This window comes from Lontra canadensis, unplaced genomic scaffold, assembly GCF_010015895.1.
Source record: "Lontra canadensis isolate GAN:19392208 unplaced genomic scaffold, GSC_riverotter_1.0 scaffold137, whole genome shotgun sequence".
Classification (NCBI taxonomy): Eukaryota; Metazoa; Chordata; class Mammalia; order Carnivora; family Mustelidae; genus Lontra; species Lontra canadensis.
Genome location: NW_022631131.1, coordinates 196,392 through 218,816, shown reverse-complemented (window position 1 = coordinate 218,816; position 22,425 = coordinate 196,392). Strand labels below are relative to the sequence as shown.

The 22,425-nt window shown below is 41.8% G+C and overlaps 1 protein-coding gene across 2 annotated transcripts in view; it reads left to right on the top strand.

Moving 5' to 3' along the window:
* The window catches only part of MYO1D (myosin ID), a 335,010-nt gene that overhangs the window by 246,340 nt on the left and 66,245 nt on the right, over positions 1-22,425 (top strand). For both annotated transcript variants that reach the window (XM_032843261.1, XM_032843262.1), the window contains exon 21: positions 7,339-7,493. In XM_032843261.1, the coding sequence (XP_032699152.1) occupies positions 7,339-7,493 (155 nt within the window). The remainder of the gene's footprint in view (positions 1-7,338; positions 7,494-22,425) is intronic.

The window sequence follows — 22,425 nt, the reverse complement described above, 5'->3', positions numbered from 1 at the left end:
CAGACTCCACACTGAGCACAGACCCCAACACAGGGCTCGATCACACAACCCTGAGATCATGACCTGAGCCAAATCTGAGAGATGCTTAACCGCCTGCACCACCCAGGGCCCAACCATTTGTTTTGTTTCTTAAATTCCACATATGAGTGAATTCCTATGGTATTTGTCTTTTTCTGACTTATTTTACCTAGTGTAATACTCTCTAGCTCCATCCACGTCATTGCAAGTGGCAAGGTTCCATTCTTCTTCATGGCTGAGTAATATTCCATTGTGTATATACCACTTCATCCATTCATCAGTTGATGGACACTTGTGCTGTTCATAATATGGCTACTGTAGATAATGCTGCTGTTAACATCGGAGTGCATGTATCCTTTTGTATTATTATTTTTGTATTCTTTGGGTAAATACTTAGTAGTGTGATTGCCGGCCATAAGGTACTTCTATTTTTTTTTAAGATTTTATGTATTTATTTGATATACAGAGATCACAAGTAGGCAGAAAGGCAGGCAGAGAGAGGAGAAAGCAGGCTCCCTGCTAAGCAGAGAACCCGATGTGGGGCTCAATCCCAGGACCCTGGGATCATGACCTGAGCCGAAGGCAGAGGCTTTAACCCACTGAGCCACCCAGGCACCCAGGTACTTCTATTTTTAACTCTATGAGGAACCTACATTCTTCACTTGATCTTAGCCAAAAGCCTGAGAAATGATAGGAGAAGAGATTCTTATTGCATTTCTGCAAATAACTATAATTGCCATGAAAGAAAGAATACTTATTGAGAGTTTGAATTCTGGAGGGTTCTAGTAAAGAGAAGAGTTCAGTGTTTCAATTTGTTTATAAAGGAATACTTTATCACATTTCCATAAATCTTAAGAGAAAGTTTCCTTAAGTCTGGAGAAGCAAACATTAGAGAACTAGCAGTGTTTTCAAATAAGAAGAGTCATAAAAACTATAATCATCTTCCTCAATTTATTTAGCCCCATATTACTAATTCTAGTTCATGAATGCAGCTTTTTTGGTTAGTTTTGGATATTCTGGCACATTTTAGTCTTAAGATTTTAAAGATATCGGGCGCCTGGGTGGCTCAGTTGGTTAAGCGTCTGCCTTCGACTCAGGTCGTGATCTCAGGTCGTGATCTCAGGGTCCTGCTCAGCAGGGAGTCTGCTTCTCCCTCTGCCCCTTCCCTCCTTCCTGCCGCCCCCCTCCTGCATGCATGCACGCTCTCTTTCTCTTTCAAATAAATATTTGTCAAAAGTCCTCTTCCTGAATCTCCTTGAAGACAAAACTCATCCCACAGGAGCATCAGAACAGTAACTATAAATGACAAAAGATTCAAAAATAGACATGGTTAAAGATCTGATATGAGGGCTCGTTATAACATAGCTGACAAGGAAAATGTAGTTATTCTTGTGACACATAGTGTTTTAATAATTAAAATTTTAAATGATGACCTTATACCAGAACATATTAAAGCTCTAGGAATTTCATTAATTTCTAGAACAGGTAAGCATCCACCCATACAACATGACCTAAGGTTTCTCATCGTTTATTTGACAGCACTTCCCACGTAACTTAATGTACCAAATAAGTCTAATTCATCCGGAGACTTCGTTTACAGTTCATATATCTGGGAAGTTGGTTAAAACCCTCAGAAAGTTCTAAGCACATGCCTAAATAGGATTACAGATCATCATAAATTTAATGTTTACATTTAACCAAACTGGCAGTAAGAGACTGTACACAGAGCTATAGATTTGTTAGCAACACGTACCTCCTTTAACATTGAGAAGCTTTAACCTTCTTAAGTAATCAAAGACCTGATAAAGACAGGTTTGGTTTTCTGGGCAAATAAAGAAAAGATATTAAAAACAACAACAACAAGAAAAACTTGGTTTACATTTTCTTATGAAAAGCAGACCCAACAGTCCAGGAAAACTTTGTCTTTTTTCAAGGAGAAGAGCAGAATTTCCTTTTTCCTTAAAGATGTATTTATTTTTTATATATTTATTTACTAGAGAGAGAGAGTGAGAGGGCGTGAGAGAGCATGTGTGCAGGCGTGCTAGCTGGGGGACGGATAAAGAAAGAGAATCTCCAGCAGACTCCCCACTAAGTGCAAAGCCCCCTGTGGGGCTCGATCCCATGACCCTGAGATCATGACTTGAGCTGAAATCAAGAGTTGTATGCTCAACCAACTCAGCCACCTAGGAGCCCCCTATGCCTGTATACTTTTTTTAAAATTTTTTCATAAGACTTTATTTATTTATTTGACAGACAGAGATCACAAGTAGGTGGTGGGGTGGGGAGAGAAGCAGGCTCCCCACTGAGCAGAGAGCCCAATGCAGGGCTCGACCCCAGGACCCGGGATCATGACCTGAGCCAAAGGCAGAGGCTTAACCCACTGAGCCACCCAGGCACCCCTATACCTGTATACTTTTAAAATCCATTTATTTCAACCTTAGTCCTGACCATGCATAAAATTCTTTTCCAAAGATTTCCCTTCACAAACCTTCTGCAACTTTCTTTTTCATTCAGATTTTGTCCTAATAAGCCTTTTCTCTCCAAGCAACCGGTCTCATTTTAGGACAGAATTTCTTTTTCCCTCAAAAAAAGGTATTCCCATTCCTTGTATCTTTCTCATATGTCCCCTACTTTCCTGCAGACAGAGTTGTTTTCCTTATTTCCATCAGTCTTAATTACATTTAGCAGAGTTTTAACTCTTAGAAACCTTAATCTCCAGAGAAAATTAAGTAGTAACCAATTAACTGTGAACAGCCTCTTACACCAGAATTCTTTAGATCTGAGATTTATGAACACAGTTCATAAATTCTAAAACCATGTTGACCGGCAGATCCAAGTATCCTCGGTTTCTCCATGGTAAGAAGCCAAAAGCACAAACCTACATTGAGTAAACAATGCTTTCATATTTATTTGGGAAAGACTTAGATATCCAGTTAATTCAATCCAATTCATCATTTAACTTAGCAAAACTTCAAAGATTTAGGTTACCCAAAATTTTGAAAGCTATTTAAAAGTTTTACTTATAAGCCTTTCATTTATTCACCCTACTTGTTCTTAGCAATTACCCACGAAAACTTTGAGACAAAATTAACCATCATTGAAGTCACCTTTTTGCTGACAAGTTGCAACAGAGATAACAAGAGCTTATTTGACCTGTGGTAAACCTTGGTAGAATAGAAGTTTTATATTTAATGCTGATAATTCTAAAGACATGTTCTACCTTAATTAAACTAGCAAATTCAAATTAGCTTAATATGTTATACCCCAGTCTTCTAAAAGCCAATCAGTTTGTTACCCACTGTCAGTTTTTATCTGGGATACCCACTGGGAAATCTGAGGTGGGTGGTGTAAGTCCAGGGAGAGATGCTCTTCACTCCTCGGTAACAAGGGGGAGGAGAAGCAGAGGCACGGAGGACGTACAGGAACTGGTTATGCAATCCGTGTCCAAGGTGGTGCAGAAACGGGAGGAAGGGGAGGCAGCGGCAGAAGAGGTGAGGTGCCACCAGCAAGACTGGAAGCAGATAAAAGCCCAAAGGTCAGTGAAAAAGGACTCCCGGTCCTAGAGCTCGTCATCTCCAACAGACGAAGAGACACGTGTTGTCTTTTCGCCAACAGAAAGTGAAAAGAGGTAGTCCCTGTCGGGCCAGAGAAGACAGGGAACCTCCCTGAAGCAAAAGAGCTTCGGCAGCTGCGTGGGAATGTTCTTTAAGATCTCCATCGCAAGGTAGACTTACCAGACAACTGGCTTCAATTATCATAGCCATTAACCCTGGCAATGAATGAGGGAGAAACAGCCCCCCATACAGCAGGAGTCTAGTGCTGTTAGGCAATGTTCATCCAGTCCTCTCAAGATACATTCCAGATCTGACACAGAAAAGAAGAAGCAAACAAAGAGAAGACCAGTAACTCAGGAAAAAGAGGGGGGACATATACAGAATCTTGGCAACAACCTGTTTACAGGAGAGACAAGGGAGGGGAGCACACAAAGAACATACAGAACACAGGGAAGGTGGTAGATTATCAGAAGGACCTGAGGCAGTTCGCTGATGGTGGATTGAGGAGGAGAGGTGAGGAGAGGGGCTTCCTCGAGCCCCTGCAGGCGTCTGGACAGATCAGGGATTTGGTACAGCTGCTGACCCTGTGGGGTCTCAGTCCATTTTCCCTGCCACCCATAAAACGGTCCAATGGATAAATACTGTTGAACCTTCAAGACCTGTTAATGGGCCATTTTGTTTTTATCATCCCTCAGAGATGATTGAGGCCAAGCATCATTACGGAAGAAGAGGTACTTTTTCTTTACATCCTCTCGTCCAAATGGACTCCAGTGTGTTAGGAGACAGCCCAAAGGAGAATCCTTAGGATCGAAGAGGCAGATTCCATAGTTAATTCCTACCAAACGAGGAGAGTACCTTTACCAGGAGTCCATTACCAAAATCCTTCTCAGCTCCCAAGTGGCATTCCATCAGGAATATTGCTAAAGGTTCCTGGGGTTCCAAGTGGCAGGAGGCATCCCAGATCTGGACCGCTCTGACACCTTTGTACTATCTGAGGAGGGATGATCACCTCCCTTTGCCTCCCTGTGACATCTTCGACTACGGTAGGTGCCGGAGAATGGACTGACTCACCACAGAGACTGGAGCTGCCTCTTTCCATTTGGGGAAGTTAATATATTTGGCAACCAATAACAATACCCTTGGTAAGCCTCTAGATCTAGTATTAAAGGATGGGGTAGAGGCCATGACCTTTGTAAAGAAGGACGGCTATTTCATATCAAACTAAGCATCATGTATCTAAGCTAGAAGTACTTACCGTCAGAAAGCAAGATGGAGAATGCCACACAGCCCATGGGGAACAGCAAAGGAGAGACACGAAAAACCAAAAATACCGCACTTCTATCTAATCTGAACAGCCTTCTCAAGAGCTTTATCCATGATCTAGCCCCAAGGGAGCGGTCTCCCTTTGGTGGGTAGATGCCTCAACTGTGTAATAGCTCCCACTGGTCCCTATTGGGAAGGCTATGGTCAGACATATCTTAGATTTTATGTTCCTTGAGGGACCACACCAGGTTATTTAGGAGGAAACCTTACTCGGGAGCCTTAACACGGGCGGCCATTCCAATGACATGTATGTCCGTCCTGTGCCTGAGAAGAATGCAAGTATTGAAAGAACAGGTAAAACAGGGAGAGCCTGATTTCTGAGCCCAGCGCCATCATGGCCAAGATACTGGTATCTAGCCAGGTGGCAGGAGTTTGACTTCCCCATAGTCTAGCCACAGGCAAGAGGTTTTCTCTTGAGCACTAAGACACATTCAGAATCGTTGTACTATTCAGGGCATCTCTGGAAAAGAAGAAGTAGAGGCTGGGGGGATAAAAAGGACTTAGCAAGTCACACCAAGGCCTTTAGAGTCCCTCCACGATCCTCATGCGGGTTGCTGGTGGATCATGGAGTGCAACAGCCAAAAAAGAATTCTTCGGGCGTTTTGCGGTGCAAATTAGTAAGCTTATTGTTGTTGTTGTTGTTGTTGTTGTTGTTTATCATTAACTTGCAAGAGAGTGCAAGAGCACACAGTGGGGTTGGGGGCAGAGGGAGAGAGAGAGAGAGAGAGAGAGGATCTCAAGCAGACTTCCCACTGAGTGCAGAGCCCACATGGGGCTCCTTCAGATCATGTCCTGCGCCAAAACCAAGAGTCGGATGCCCAGCCAACTGAGCCACCCATGTGCCCTTTTAGTAAGCTTATTTAAGTAGCATAGGGACAGGACCGATGAGCAGAAAGAGCTGCACTTTTGCTGTATGACACTGGTGGGTATATGCTTAGTGCTCAAGGAGGCAGGCACAGGCCAGGAGTATTAGATCATAAATGTTTCTTCGAGGGGCCCCTGCCTGGCTTAGTCAGTGAAGCATGCAACTCTTGTTCTTGGGGTTGTGAGTTTGAGCCCCATGTTGGGTGTAGAGATTACTTAAAAATAAAATCTTCAAAAGAATAAAAAATAAAAATAAATGTTTCTTTGAATCTCTACTTGGGAAGCTACTCTCACAATATTTCTCTGGTGCTTATGCTTATCATTCAGTTTGATAATTATTATCCGTGAGATGTATAGGGAGTCATGAGACCCTTTAAGAATGTAACAACCAGCGTATATTTGATCCTTATTGAGACTCTGCAGGCTATAGGTCAGTGTTCTGGGCTAAAGGTGAACATTTTTCTGCTTCTATCCCTCATCACTTTTTCTACAGCAAGTGACATAATCACGTACCTTATGTATTCTATTGCAGCAATGGATTACATTGATTAATTACTGGATATTGAACTATCTTTACATTTCTTAGATAAACTCCACCTGGTCATGGTATATTATTATTCTTTATATTGTTGGATTTGACTTTTTGGTATTTTGTTGGCCATTCTTACATCCATGTTGATGAAGGCTATTGGATATTGATTTACAGTTTTCTTGTACTGCCTTTATCTTTTTTTGATATCTGGATAAAGCTGGCTTCATAAGATGAGTTACAAAGTGTTCCCTTCCCCTTAAGAAGAAATATGGAGAATTGGTGTTACTTCTTCTTTAAATGTTTGGTAGAATTCACCAGTGAAATCATCTGAACCTGGAGTTTTCTTTTTCGAAAGTTTTTTTTCTCTTTTAAGATTTTATTTATTTGGGAGAGAGCATGAGGGAGAGGGAGAAGCAGACTCCCCACTGAGCACAGAGCCCGCCACAGGGCTCAGTCCCAGGACCCCAGTATCATGACCTGAGTCAAAATCAGATGCTTAAATGACTGAGCCACCCAGGCACCTCTTTTTTCAAACAGTTTCTAATCACAAATTTAATTTCTGTAATAGATAAAGCAGTACTCAGGTTATCTATTTCTTCTTGGCTGAGTTTTGGTAGTTTGTAATTTTCAAGGAATTATTTGGTTTCATTCAAGTTCTTGAATTTATGTACACAGAGTTGTTGAATATTTCCTTGTTATCCTTTTAACATCTGTATGGTCTGTAGTGCTATCCCCTCCTTCATTCCATATTGGTAATTAGGTCATTCTCACTTTTATTCTCAGACTAGAGGCTTAGCAATTTTATCGGTCCTTTGAAAGAACCCGGTTGTTGTTTCATTGATTTTTCTCTATTATTTTACTGTTTACAGTTTCACGAATTTTTAGTCTTCTCTTTATTATTTCCTTCCATTTTTGGGTAAGACCTGGTAAAAACTGAAGTCATCAGGGTCACTGATCAGAAATAATTATTAAATTACAAAATGTATTTTTTAAATGTATTCTTTTGAGAACCATCTTAATAGTTTTCCATGCTTTGTCCCTTTGCAGTTGACTGGTCTGAGCGTCTCCAATGGAAAGGACCAACTTGTAGTGTTCCATACAAAAGACAACAAAGACCTCATTGTCTGCCTCTTCAGCAAACAGCCAACCCATGAGAGTCGAATAGGAGAACTTGTTGGCGTCCTGGTGAATCATTTCAAGAGGTAAACTTGATTTTTCTAACTGAGGCAGGTTTTGAACATATAAAATCTTTCATTATAATTCTTACTGAACTTGTATTGGGCCAATTTCAGTGTATTTGAGTTGTTTTTCTTTATAAGAAAACTGAAATCATCTGTTTCACAGAAGGCAAAATTAGCATCCAGGCTTGGTTTCAAGATTAGGAATGATCGTCTAGTTCTCCAGCCTTCAGCTGAACCAACAATGAGAGTTCCCCATTGGTGATTTCTTCATTGCCAGTCCAAATGGAGTTAAATCCAAAAGACAGAAAAATTACTTTATATTCATATTATCACTGCTTCTCGTTTATTCCAGATATAATCAGTGAGTGTGTCTAATATGAATATAAATTAGAAGACAGGTTTAAGATGACATATTAGTCCATGAAGACCAAAGGAATTTCTGAGAGAGGCAACAACCTGTGCAAAAACATGGAGTTTGGGTGGCACGGGGCTTATTCGCAGTAAACCTAGATGATGCTGGGGGAGGGGGCGGGGAGTGTTGTGGACGGTGATGTGAGACATATACACAGCACAGATCCTGAGAGCAGTGTGGACCAGTGAACAATCATTTTAAGCAGGTGAGTGACTTTGTCTGGTTATTTACTGGAATTGTTTTAGAGATGGGGCTTTCCTTCCCACAGGAGATCATGGCGTATTTGGGGTAGGGTGTTTCTGACTCCAAAGTCAGATCTTCTTCCCATCGTGGCAGACTGTCTCTGCCTCCCCACCACCCTGATACCAGGAAAAGACCACTTCTCAAAACTCAGTGACTGAGAAAGGACCCGGATCTCCAGTTCCTTCTCTTCCTACTCGACACTTCCCAAGTTGGCAGAAGTAATTGAGTCTTCTTTATTAGTGTTGGGTTATTTTTTTTCTTTAGTTTAGACATAGCTTTTCTTTTTCTAAGCGAAGACATATGTCAGATGTTCCCCTGTCTAGTTCAACTGTGCTCATTGCTGCTGATCAGCATGTGCAGTGTAACTGTGGAAGTCGCCGCCTAGACCGTTTATTTTATGTTATTAAACCTTGTATTCTAGATCAAAGTAGATCTTTACCTCTGTAGTTAAATGCTTTTCAGTGGTGTAAATTTTTTAAAAATATGTAATGGTCATCTGGTGGAAAAAAAAAAAATAAGAATCTAACTGCAGAATTACCCCCAAAATAATGGTAAACAGGCCTTTGAAAAATGCGCTTCCATTTGCCAAAGAGCGGCAAGAGAAATACTGTGGCATTTAGAAGGGAAGGGAAAGACCTGGCAAACAGAGATCTCTGCAGTCATGTCTGCCACTCGAATTAGCAGGCTTATTTTCCTCCTAATATTTTGTTCGAGCAAAGTAAGGACTATTCAAGGGATTTTAATTTGGATGCCTGCACTCATGACTAGTTTTCGCCTGGGAAATTATTTTTCTCAATCTGGGTCCTTGTTTAGCAAATTCCAACTCCTGTTAAAATGCTAGAAAATGTGAACCTGATTCTAGAACTATCCATTGCTTTCTCTCCCTCACATACGCATTCTGAAATAACATTTCTAGTTGTAGTCCCTCCTGTCTTTATGGAAGAATTTTAAATGTCTTTAAAAATTAGAAATAGAAGGAAGAGATGAAGGCTGTCAAAATGCTAGATTTTTCATTATTTATTTATTTATTTATTTATAATTTGACAGAGAAATCACAAGTAGGCAGAGAGTCAGGCAGAGAGAGGGGGGGAAGCAGACTCCCTGCTGAGCAGAGAGCCCGATATGGGGCTATATCCTAGGACCCTGAGATCATGACCTGAGCCGAAGGCAGAGGCTTAACCCGCTGAACCACACAGGTGCCCTATAATTTATTCGTGATGTTCCTATTCTGTGAATAAAAGGTCAAGTATAAATAAGAGATAAAATCCCTCATCCCAGCCCCCAGAAAATTCAGGCTTGGAATTTTGACTTAGTGTTAGTCATCAACTTGCTGTTGACTTCTTGAGGAAAGGTTAATTTGATTTCTGTTCCAGCTGTTTTCCTTTATTGTCAAGTGTCATATCATTGTTGTGACTGAACATTATATTGTGTTTTACAAGTACAGTGATGTGGCGCATGATCTAATTTGTACCTGGGTTAATTGTGGAAATCCAAAGGTGAGAGGGGTTTAAGTCCAGACCAATATTTTATCTCCCAATAATTTCCCTGAAGAACATTCTAAAAGATCTTCTGGTTAGAATTCGGAAGGAAAGGGCTCAACATAACAAAATATACCATTGATAGAGTAGATCTGGGTTGTCTTTAAAAATTTATAAAGAGAGGATTTAGGTTTTAAAAATCCATGAGCAACATTCCAACCAAGTTTCAGAGACAAGAGGAACAAGTAAAAAATTTAGAAGAAAAAAAAAGGCATTGTCTTTTGTTAGGCCCACACAGTGCTAAACTCGAAACAAATAAGGATAGCACGAGAAAAGAAAATTATAATCCAATCCCACTTTCATGTGGAGATTTTTTTTTAAAGATTTTATTTATTTATTTGACAGACAGAGATCGCAAGTAGGCAGGGAGGCAGGCAGAGAGAGGGGGAAGCAGGCTCCCTGCTGAGCAGAGAGCCCCATGCGGGGCTCGATCCCAGGACTCTGGGATTGTGACCTGAGCGGAAGGCAGAGGCTTTAACCCACTGAGCCACCCAGGCAACCCGATTTTTTTTTTAATCCTAAATAAAATGTGACCAAATTGGTCCAAGAGTGCCTGGGGCCTTAAAGAAACTTCTAAGTCGTGCTGACCCCCGTGCAGGGAGGAGGATAAAGAGAAAGGACACACCCAGCTGAGGGAAGAAGCGGCCTCACGCATAGGACACAGCATTTTGAAGAGAGGTGACACAGTGTGAGGTCACAGCCTGAATGGAAGCCTGTAGGACCACCCTACCAGGCACCCTCACCTCCTCAAGAACTGTACTTACAGCTGCCCCCCCCAAAGCAAACAATAAGCCAGGAAAAAAAGAGCAAGAGAACCGTGCATAGGCAATATGAAAAGAAGCAACAAAGAAAATAAGGAAAGGCAAATGAAGAAAAAAGAAAAATGTGGGAATAATCTTTACATTTTAAAAAAAAAAAAAAAAGACAGCTCAAGCACACCATCCAGAAACAGACACCATCCAGAAACACCTGAGGCAGCCAGAGCAGCAAGTCCTGGCTCTGTTGCACAGATTAGAAATTATTCCAGAGGGAAGGTGCAGGGATCCCAAGTCACATACAAGTAGGGTATGCTAATGAAGTTAAACAGGCTTCTTTACTGTGGTTCTTCTCACAGGCTTTAGTATTCCCTTGTTCATCTTAGGGGTGCCCAGCTGGCTCCATGGGAGAGCACGTGACTCCTGATTTTGGAGTTGTGAGTTCGAGCCCCACGTTGGGCATGGAGCCTACTTAAAAACAGTCTTTTCTAAAAATGCCTTTGTTCATTTTATTTATGTATTTATTATTTCAAAGATTTTATTAATTTATTTGACAGAGAAAGATGCATCGAGAGAGGGAACACAAGCAGGGGAGTGGGAGAGGGAGAAGCAGGCTTCCCGCTGAGCAGGGAGCCCGATGTGGGCCTCGATCCCGGGACCCCGGGACCATGACCTGAGCTGAAGGCCACTCCAGCCTTTGTTCATTTTAAATACAGCCAATAAGAAAGCTGTAAGGACGTGTATGTCTGCATTATATGTGTGTGTAGGTGTATACAGGATATGGGTAACACTTTATCTCTGGAGGGGAAAAGGGGAGAGAGGCTACTGGGAGAAAGAGGTTGGAGGGAGATTTATTTATTTTTCACGCTAAACCTTTTGCAGTAAATGTATGTTACTTCTCTAAAAATTTTTTTTCATTTTAATAATAAGTGGCAGCTGGTTTTGAGGCCTCTTGTAGGTGGCTCTGAATTCATGGTTATTTTCTTTCCCTGTTCAGAAAAGTGGACAGAAACAAAAGAGCTTTCTGAGTGAATGATCTCTCTCATAGCATCTGAATACTTGGAAAAAACAAAAGCAAATAAAACCTCTTGGACACACCCGAAACTCAATGTAACATTGTGTGTCAACTATACTCACATAAAAACAAAACACAACAACAACAACAAAAAAATTTTTTTTTAAGTAACAAAAAAATTTTTTTTTTTAAGTAAAAAAAAAGATCAGAATAAACCACCAAATAACCAGAAAGCCTCTGGAAATATCCTTGTCATGTGTGGCCCAGCTGTGGGCCCAGGGACCCGGGGCGAGCTCTCCTCCTCCGTGGCGGCCAGGCCAGCGGTGTGCCAGGCGGGTCTGCTGAGCAGAGGTTATGAAGATGGCTGCCTCAGTGTTTGGCTTGTGTCTCGGCCTCAGCAGCGGCCACCTGCTGGTGGGGAGCTTTCCTGCCCACTGGCGAGCAGATGGTCTCACGTTGGCTGCCCGGGCTGCAGAGTCACCAGGAACTCTGCGATATTAAGCTGTCAGCGGACCCATCTGCCCTGAGCAGCTGTCCAGGCATGCGCCTGTCTGGATGCTGGAAACCTCGGTGGAACCCCGGTCTTAGGCATAGACACTTCTTCTCTCTCCTGTTCTGTTTCTGGGGATGAGAGCCAGAAGTCAGTGCCATCTGCTTCTTGGTTTTCGTAAGCAGTATCTTTAATATCTGTTTAATTAAAAGAACACCGTTGCTTCTGGTCTTTTAACTCAGGGCAAGAATCAGACCCAAGAAGCAGGCCATTGGTTTGGCCCCGGGGAGTCCAGGCGGGGGGCCGGAGAAATGTGGCCTCCTGACCAGAGGTCCAGCAGCCACTGCTCACTGCCTCCCCACTCTCCCATGTGTGTCTCCTGCTCCTCTGTCCCTGACCCCCAAGTACCCGTTTTCACGTATTCCCTTGATCTGTCTTCCCAGATTGTTCTCCTTCAATGCAGGGTTACTAATCATTGTATATATGACAACTTAAAATATTAGCTAAAGATAAAATAAAGATAGGTGAAAATAATGTACGTAGCCAACTATAGAGGCTTCATTAATTAAATTATAGTCCATCTCCTTGATGGAGTATTTGGGCCATTTAAAACTATAAATATTGGGGTACCTAGGTGGCTCAGTCGGTTAAGCGTCTGCCTTTGGCTCGGGTCATGGTCCCAGGGTCCTGGGATCGAGCCCCACATCAGGCTCCCTGCTCAGTGGGGAGCCTGCTTCTCCCTCTCCCACTCCCCCTGCTTGTGTTCCCTCTCTCGCTGTCTCTTTCTCTCTCTCTCTCTCTCTCTCTGTCAAATAAATAAACCCTTTTAAAAATAAAAACATAAAAAATAAATTATAATTATTGAAGGCATTTCATTGATGGTGAGAGAAAAGTGAGTGACTACAACTTACCATCCTCTGCCTCCCAGTATAGATACGCATGAAAATACAGAAAGAAATGCCCACCTCCCGTAGTGCCAGAAACTGGAAATGTTCCCCAGCCACAGGCCCACTGAGAGGGCCGCTCTTCCCCTCTACTCCCGTGCCACTTCATCAGGCCTTCCCTGGCCGTCTTGGTAGAGAACAGCAGTTCACCCCTCTGCCACCACCAGCACTCCCAATCCCCTGCCGTGCTTAACTTTGCCCCACAGCTCTCATCTCCCTCTGACACTGTACGTTTACTCAGTTCTTTATCACCTGTATTCCAGCTAGAATACAAGCCCCATGTATGTCAGCAGGGACTACACTTCTGCTGTTGGCCACAGTTGTCCTAGTGTTCAGAACACAACCTGGCCCTCAGAGGACTCCCAGGAGGTCACCGTTGATTGCCAAGGCTGGCTGCCGGGGCCCACGGGCTGTAGGACGCTTCCGCCCCTTCCCCTGATAGGGGCTCTTGCCAACCAGAAGATGGTAACGTAGCCCTCCTTGTATAGGAATGAAAAGAAGAACTCTGTTACAATTTCCTTCCCCTTGGGAATGCCTCTCTCCCGTACTGGTTACAAGATTCCAGCTCTAAGCGATGTAAGACATCTAGGGACAGACGTGAATAGGTATTTTAAGATATTAAGTCAGCAATGAAGAGAGCTCCGGGAAGAGCCAGGGTGCATTGTGTGCTAGGAGTAGCAGCTTTTCTCCACAACCAAAGACCTAGGAGTACTCTCAGACTCTCCTTGTCAGTAAGCTGACAGGGAGGGACACGAGACATGGCGATTCCTGCTCAGATCAGCAGCTGCGGAATAAGGAAAAGACTTCAAAGCCACAGCCAGAGGCCGTGGGCATCAGCCAGCTCCCCAGCTGAGGGCTGAGGAATGGGTTCTCACTGCGAACAGAGACAGAGGGAAAAGGAACCCAGAAGAACCCATATTCACCTTTAGTGCAAGAGCTTCTAGACTGAACAGATGTCTCCTTAGTTGTGAGGCCTGTAAAGGAGCACAACAGCAGGAAGAAAGACTTCTTCTCAGCTTGACTCAGAAATGGTGGAATAGCACATTTTCTATAATTGTCATTTTAAATATGAAAACCAAAAAATAATTTTAAAATTATGAGATTCTTTTAGAATATCTTTTCTCACAGAAACAAAGCAACTAGTAACGTGGATGGATTCACATAAAATGTTCGTAGTAGAAAAAAATCATCTCAATCCATGCACCGTCTTTGGTAAGGTAGAATCATTACCAAATGAAGCCAGGAGTTATATCGTGGTCTTAGGAGGAAGGATATCAGGCCTGGAGATATTGTAGAAAATGAAAAGAATCCGACTGAGGCTATAAAGAGAAAAGAAACTGTGGTATGAAATGGAAGAGGAAAGCAGCTTATATTACTAGAAGACTCCAAGAACTCCTTGCCAGAAAAAAAAAATCAGGGAACAATTTGTTAAAGGATATTATATTGCTTGCTGACCAAAAGAAATGAAGGGGGAAAAAAAGAAAAGAAAAATGTAAAAACAAGCCCAGCCTAGCTAAATTATGCCATTCAGAATTAGTAACTTCTGGCTTTCCACATCTGAGACTTCTTTGATGCAAAGTAGTTCTTGGTCTTCTCTGTTTAGCATATGCATTAAGTTAACAGACCTAGTAGAAATGAGTATTTGACAGGAAACAGACAGTGTGGCTTCTGGCCTAGCTCTGCCACCAGCTAGCTTTAAGGTCTTGAGCAGATCAACCTTTTTTGTTCCGCAGTGTATGTGTAAGATTAAAGGTCTGCACTGAATTTGTTCATTCAGTTAAAAAGAAATACATATTTCTGTTTGCATAATGATGACAAAGTCCTGGCAGTGTTTCCCAACACTGTAAATAAACTTCACACTACTGAATTGTACACTTACAAATGAGTAAGATGGCAAAAATGAAATGAAAGTCAGGGTTGGTTAGCCTGCACCATAGAAACAAGGGGAAAAAAATATTTCTTGAGGTTCAGTCACACATCAGACATCATCTTATGGCATGGAAATACAGAGACCCATGTCCTGCCCTCAAGAAGTTGGCAGTCTATCGAGGGAGACAAGTGTATAACTCATAATAAGTTTGTAGAAGTATAGAGACAGTGGCTTAAAACACAGAGGACAGGGTATGTCTTTCCATGGGACAAAAAGATGGGAAAAATATTCTAGGGAAGCCTCATCAATGAGAAGTGGCCTTTGTACCAAGCTTATGAAGAGATCTCCAAGTTAAAAGGACAGACTTGCATCTTTAGCCAAGATGGAGTAACAAGGATGAGATTTACTCTCCTTTCTGATACAGCCATAAACATACAAAATACACAAAACAGTAGTTTCCAAAATACTGGATATCAGACAATAAAGGATGATGATTTATGAAAGACAACAAGCCAATGAGATGGGCCCTACAGCTCCCCCAGCTTACTGCCTTGAGAGAATACGCAGGCCATGGAACAAGGAGGGAGAACCATCATGGAACCTGGGGGTTGGGAGACCAAGACCGCTGAAGTTTGCAGGACAGGGTAACAGAGGAGAGAGCTACCCAGAGAACTTTGGAGACCTGCAGGGATCCTTGTTATGTATTCATCTAAGTACTGATCAGTGCAGGTATATTAGAGCACTACCTGAGAACAAAAGAACAATGCAAAAAGGTTAGCAGTAACAAGGCCTGGTATCACAGAGAGGGAAGAGTACTGCCTGTTCCCAGTAGCCACACTGGGGAACCTCATCATTCACAGGGCATGGAGTATAGTACACACAAGGGTCTTGCTTCAGCAGTGGGGAATAATTGGCCCTACTCTTAGCACTGCTCTGGTTTCCTCTGATAAATCTTTTTTTTTTTTTAAGATTTTATTTATTCATTTGACAGATATCACAAGTAGGCAGAAAGGCAGGCAGAGAGAGAGGGAGGGAAGCAGGCTCCCTGCCGCGCAGAGAGCCCACTGCAGGTGCATTGCCAGGTGCCCCTCCTCTGATAAATCTTAAAGGCAAGACCCAAAAAGATCAAACTGGGGCACCTGGCTGGCTCAATCAGTAGAGCATGTGACTCTTGATCCCAGGATGGTGAGTTCAAGCCCCACGCTAGGTGTAGAGATTCTAAAAATAAATAAATGAAAATGTGAAAAAAAAGAGGATCAAGAGACACGTGGGTGACTCAGTCAGTTAAGCATCTGCCTTCAGCTTAGGTCATGATCTCAGGGTCCTGGGATCAGGTACCACATGGGAAGCTCCCTGCTCAGGGGGGAGTCTGCTTCTCCCTCTGCCTCTGCTTCTCTCCCCACCCCTGCTTCTCCCCCCACCCCTGCTCATGCACATGCACTCTCACACTCTAAAATAAATAAATAAAATCTTAAAAAAAAAAAGATCAAATTATTTCCAAATAATTTCAACCCAGAAAAAGTTTAGGAATATTTAAAGGAATACAAAATTATGCAGCGTTTAAGTAGGAAAAGTTGACAGTGTCTGGCGTTCAGTCAAAAATCAGCAGGTCTGCAGGAAAGTAGAATAATACAATCCATTATGATAAGAATAGGCTATTAAAATAGTTACTATCACTGCATTGTAACAATTGAAGACCAGAAGGTATCCAGGAAGACCCAAATCAAACTTCTGGAAGTAAAAACTACACTGTTGGACATGAAATTGCACTGGATGGGATTAGCAGCACATTAGACACTGCAGATATAAAGATTAGTGAACTTGAAGACAAAGCAATAGAAACCAACCAGAATGAAGCACAGACAAAACAGAGAAATTTTTGGAAAAAGGAACAGATCCCCAGTGAATTGTGGAACAACTTCAATCGGTCTAATATATGTATAAATAAGTACCCAACCAAAGGGGAAGACAGAAACAGTATTTGAAGAAATAATGGCTGAAAACTTTCCAAATTTGATAAAACCTTTATAAACCCACAGATCCTAGAAGTTACATGCAAAAAAATCATGAAAAAACTACACCAAAGTGTATCACAGATTGCTCAAAACCAGTGATTAAAAATTAAACCTTAAGAGCAGCCAGAGGAAAAAGACACATTATGTACAAAGGAATAAAGATAAAAGTGTCACAGATTTCTCATCAGTAACAATAAAAGCAAGAAAACAGTAGAACAACATCCGTTGTTTAAGTTTACTTATTTTTTTAGTAATCTCTGCACTCAACATGGACCTTGAACCCACAACCCCAAGATCAAGAGTCTCATGTTCCTCTGACTGAGCCAGTCCGATGCCCTGAATGGAACATCTTTGAAGTACTTAAGGAAAAAAATCATCAACCTATAATTCTACGCCAACCAATAATAGCTTTCAGAAACGAAGATGAGGGGCACCTGGGTGGCTCAGTTGGGTAAGCCTCTGACTCTTGATTTTGGCTCAGGTCATGATCTCAGGGTTGTGAGATCAAGCCCCACACTGGGCTCCGCACTGGGGATGGAACCTGCTTGAGATTCTCTCCCTCTCCCTCTGCAACCTCATCCCCCCTGCCAACACACACACACTCTCTCTCTCTCTCTCTAAAAAAAAATAAAATGAAGATGAATTCAAGACTTTTCAGAGACACAGAAACTGAAACAATTCTTTACCCGTAGACTCACTGTCAAGAAATGTTAAAGGAAATCCTTTAGACAGAATAAAAATAAGCCACATGAAAATATAGATCTCCACAAATCAATAAAGAGCATTAGAAATAAGAGCTACATGAGTAAATACATGATTCTTTCCTTGTTACAGATAATTACCTGTTTTAAAAATAGCAGTAACAAAGTAATATGGGTCAATTCATGAAAAGAATATAACAAACCTTAATGTTTATGCCTAATAAGAGGGTTCCAAAATATAGGAAGCAAAAACTGCTAGATCTATAAGGGAAAATGGTCAAATCACAATTATCGTTGGCAAGTTCAATACTCAGCAATTGTTAAATCAACAGAAAATAAGTAACCGAATTGACCTAATTAACGTTTAGAGGACCTAACAACATCAGAGCCCACATTCTTTTCAAAGTACACATTTGCCAAGATAGACTGTGTTCTGTCTGAGCCATGATACAAGTCACAATTAATATAACAGATTCAGAGATTCCTGCCATCATGAAATAATAACAAAAAGATCTCTGATAAATCCCGAAATAATTGGAAGCTAAATAACACACTTCAGAGTAACGCATGGGTCAAAGAGGTAATTAAAAGGAAGGACAGAAAGTATTTTGAACTGCATTAAGATGAAAACCCGACATATCAAAATTTGTGTCATGCTGCTAAAAGCATACTTAGGTGAAAATTTGTCGCACTAAACACCAAGAATAGAAAAGTAGAAAGGTCTCAAATCAGTAACCTCAGCTTCCATTTCAAAGTAACTGGAAAAATAACAACAAATTAGATTACAGAAACCGGAAGAAAGAAAAAAATACAGATCAGAGCTGCAATCAGTGAAATAGAAAAATGAAAGCAAATATCAATGAGATCAAAATAAAATTGACAAGCATCCAGTCAGATGATGACAAAGAACAGAAGACACAAATCACCCATGTTGAGATGAGACTTGCCCACAGATTCTGTGGCTATTAAAAAGATAACCAGGAAATATCTTTATTAATATTTTATGCCCATAAGTCTGCTAGCTTAGATGAAATGGACAAATTCCTTAAAAGGCACAGACTACCAAAGGTCACACAAGAAGAAATAAATAACCAGAATAGTTCTGTGTCTGTTCAAGAAATTGAATTAGCAGTTAAAACTTTCCCACAGAGAAAACTCCCAAGTTCGGAAGGCTTCACTGGTGAATCTATACTCTTAAGGCAGAAGTAATATGAGTTTTGTACAAACTTTTCTAGAAAAGGGAGAAGGAGATCCTCCCCAGCTCATCCCATGAGGCCAGCCTTACCCTGATATCAAAACCAGACAAAAATATCACAAGAAAATATACAACGACAGCAATACTCATTGGAAATGGAGATGTGAAAAAAAAAATCTAAGCAAAATTAAGTGTCTCCACTCTAGCAGAATATAGAAGGAAAAATCAAATTCAACAATATAAAAACAGTAATACATATGATCAAGTGAGATTCATCTGAGGATAATTTAACACTCAAAAATCAATATATATAATTCACCCTTTTTACAAATAAAAGGGAAAACCATATGACATTTCAATAGATGCAGAAAAAGCATTTGACAAAACTCAACATCCATTTCTGATAAAATTCGCAGCAGACTGACAATAGAAGTAACCCTTAATCAGATAAAGAGCATTTATGAAAAATCTCAAGCCAATATCGTATTTAATAATGAAAGACCGAATGCTTTCTCCCTAAGATGGGATTCAATACTATTGGGTAATTTTTGGATAACTGTCTTGTCCATTTGGGATAATTGTGTTAATTGCATAATTTGTACCACTTTAACAGTATCATTTTGGAAAATAGTTTGGCGGTTTTTTTAAAGTTAAACACATACCTGCCATCTATTTCAGTCTTGCCACTGCTAAACATTTAACCAAAAGAAATGAAAGCAGACAGCCCCATACAAACCTCTACACAGATAATCAGAGCAGCTCTGTTTAGAACAGCCAAACACCAGGAACAATCCAAAGGTCCGTGAACAGGCGTGCGGAGAAGCAAACCGCTCCGTCCAGACCGTGGACTCCTACTCAGCAGTGAGAAGAATGAACCATGTATATACCCTACGAACTTCAAAATTGCTCGCACAATAAGTGCTTAATGAAGCCCACCAGGAAAGTGCACATACCATATGATTTCGTTTATATAAAACTCTAGGAAATACAAATCAATCTGTAGTAACAGGAAGCCAATGAGTGGTTGCCTGAGAAGGGAGAGTGAGTGGGGAGGGGCGGGGAGAGAGGAGCGCAGAGAAGCACCAGGAAACATTGGGAGGCAATGGGTTTGTGGAGTGTGGTGTTGCTTTCCCGGGTGTATCCACACCTCAAAACCTGTCAGATTACATACTTGAAATACGCGGAGTTTATCATATGTCAGCAATATCCTCAATGCCGTCATTAATAAACGTGGGCCTGGGATCTGGAGCCCGGGGAGGGGTGTGCAGGCAAGAGGGGCAGTGTACTGGGAGACAGAAGAAAGCAGGAATAAAGCCATGAAGGAAATATTTGAAAATACACGGGCCGTGCCTGAGAGCAGTGAGCAGGAGTCCATTGCAGTGGCCAGAGAGGCGAGGTGGAGGGGAGTGGCAAGTAGAACTACCGGAAAGGGAGGTAAGAATGACCAGATCGTCAGGGATGTGAAGGCAGTTTAATGAGTTTGAACTGATGCCAAAGCCGAAGGAAGTCACCAAGGAGAACGTGCGGAGTGAGAAAAGGGGTCAGGCTAGAGACCTGAGCGATTCCTGGATTTCCTAGATAGAAGGACACTTGGGCAGAGTCCTCTTGGAAAGAAGAGGGCACCATGGTCAAGTGCCTTGGAGGGAAGGGGATTCAGCCCCCAGAAAAGTCCGTTTGACTTGGCGGCTTTTGGAAGGACCTTTAGTAAAGCGTTCATGGCAAAAGCAAATTGTTGGAAGGAAGGAATTATAAGAAGGAAAGATTATATGAAAGTATAGTCTGATCCTTAAAATATTAGCTTCTCTTTTGATGCTAAATTCTGTGGTTTTAATGTTTATACTGCACAAGTTTAAGAAAAGCAGCTCTGGGGGTACCTGGGTGGCTCAGTGGTTTAAAGCCTCTGCCTTCGGCTCAGGTCATGGTCCCAGAGTCCTGGGATCAAGCCCCACATCGGGCTCTCTGCTTAGCAGGAAGCCTGCTTCCTCCTCTCTTTCTCTCTCTCTCTCTGCCTGCTTCTCAGCCTACTTGTGATCTCTGTCTGTCAAATAAATAAATAAAATCTTTAAAAAAAAAAAAAAGAAAGAAAAGGAAAAGAAAAGAAAAGCAGCTCTGGGCACCTGTTGTGTAGGTGAGAACCTGAAAAGCCAGTTGTAAGGAGATGTGTCCAGAACGCAGCCAGCTCCTCCTCATTCCCGGGTCAGCAGGGTCCTGCGGTGGCTTTTCTACCAGCCATCAAAGCAGTGATTCTGGAGTTGGGGTACCTGAGAAGACCGGGGTTCAGTTCTTAAACCCCAGGCACACAGGGATTCCAGTGCCCTTGAGACTCCCTGCCCCTGGGACCCCCTCTGTCATTTGATGGCTATTAATCGGACCTCTCCTATGGCTGAAAAAGAGAACTTAGGATGGCTCACAGAGGGAAGTATTTTTACTAAGGAACTTATTTCATGTATACAAGATTTCAAAGCAGTATTCTGTTACCTTCCTATGTACAGCTTCTGCCAACCATTTCTTCTGTTTTATAAACCCAAGCATTCTAAACGCTAACTTGGGGGTCTCTTTGAAACCTGTTTCAGAATGTTCAAAGTTCCATCTTTGGGATTCTTTTTTTTTTTTTTTTAAGATTTTATTTTATTTTATTTTATTTTTTTTTTTGACAGAGATCACAAGTAGGCAGGGAGGCAGGCATGGGGCGGGGGGGGGCAGGCTCCCTGCTAAGCAGAGAGCCTGATGCTGGGCTCAGTCCCAGGACCCCGGGACCATGACCTGAGCCAAAGTCAGAGGCTCAACCCACTGAGCGACCCAGGAGCCCTCCATCTTTGGGATTCTTATTCAGGCTCTTTTTTCAACCCTCGTAAGGGGAAGCTCGATCATATTTTTCACTATTTTGTGACTAGACTATGAATCCTTGGCAAATAAACTTATCATTGTTGTTAGTTAAATGATAGGCACCTGTTCAGAAGACAGAATTCAAGCTGAAAGCATGCCTTTGGCAAAATGAAAGGTATAAAATAAACATCCAAGCACCTGACAAGTCTTAATTGTTTGATATCACATGTTATCTCTGCTCTGAATCACTTACTCTTTTTAATAAATTTTTTCCTGAATATTTATTTATTTAAGTAGTCTCTGCACCCAACGTGGGGCTTGAACTCATGACCCCAAGATCAAGAGTTGCGTGCTCTTCCAACCTCCTTTCAAAAGAGTGGCAAAAATAAACCAAAGCTGGTTTTGGCCAGATTGAGGAAATAAGGGTATTAACCCACAGAAGCACGTTTCTTAGGCACATGGACGACCATCATGGTTAGTCCGGTTTGAGGGGTTTTGATCTCCTAAACAGGATCCAAGGTGTTTTGATATGTATTACGGGATTTTCTTTAGAGTACTGCACTGTTTAGAAAACGTTCTCACCTTCATTTTATGCAAGATTAGAGTTAGAACATCACAGTGTCCTAACAAAGCCTTGGCAGGTGGCTCCTACAGGTTCCTGAATGGGTTGCCCTTTGTTGCATCCATCCTGGACAGAAGAGTAGGAGGGTCAGGGAACCCAGGTTCCTTTAAATATAAAGCTTTAAGAACTTGCCATTGGTCCCAGGACTTGGAACCTAAATAGCAAATAGGTCAGAGTAGCAAGCTTGCCAGCTCCGTGGTGTTCTTTGTCTTGCACACTTGAGAAAAATAGACATTTTGACATGCTTTCTCTTCCTTCTCCCTGACTCACCCCTGATCTACCTAGCAAATTTAGCTACATTTATTGCAGTTCTGTTCTCAGATTCTA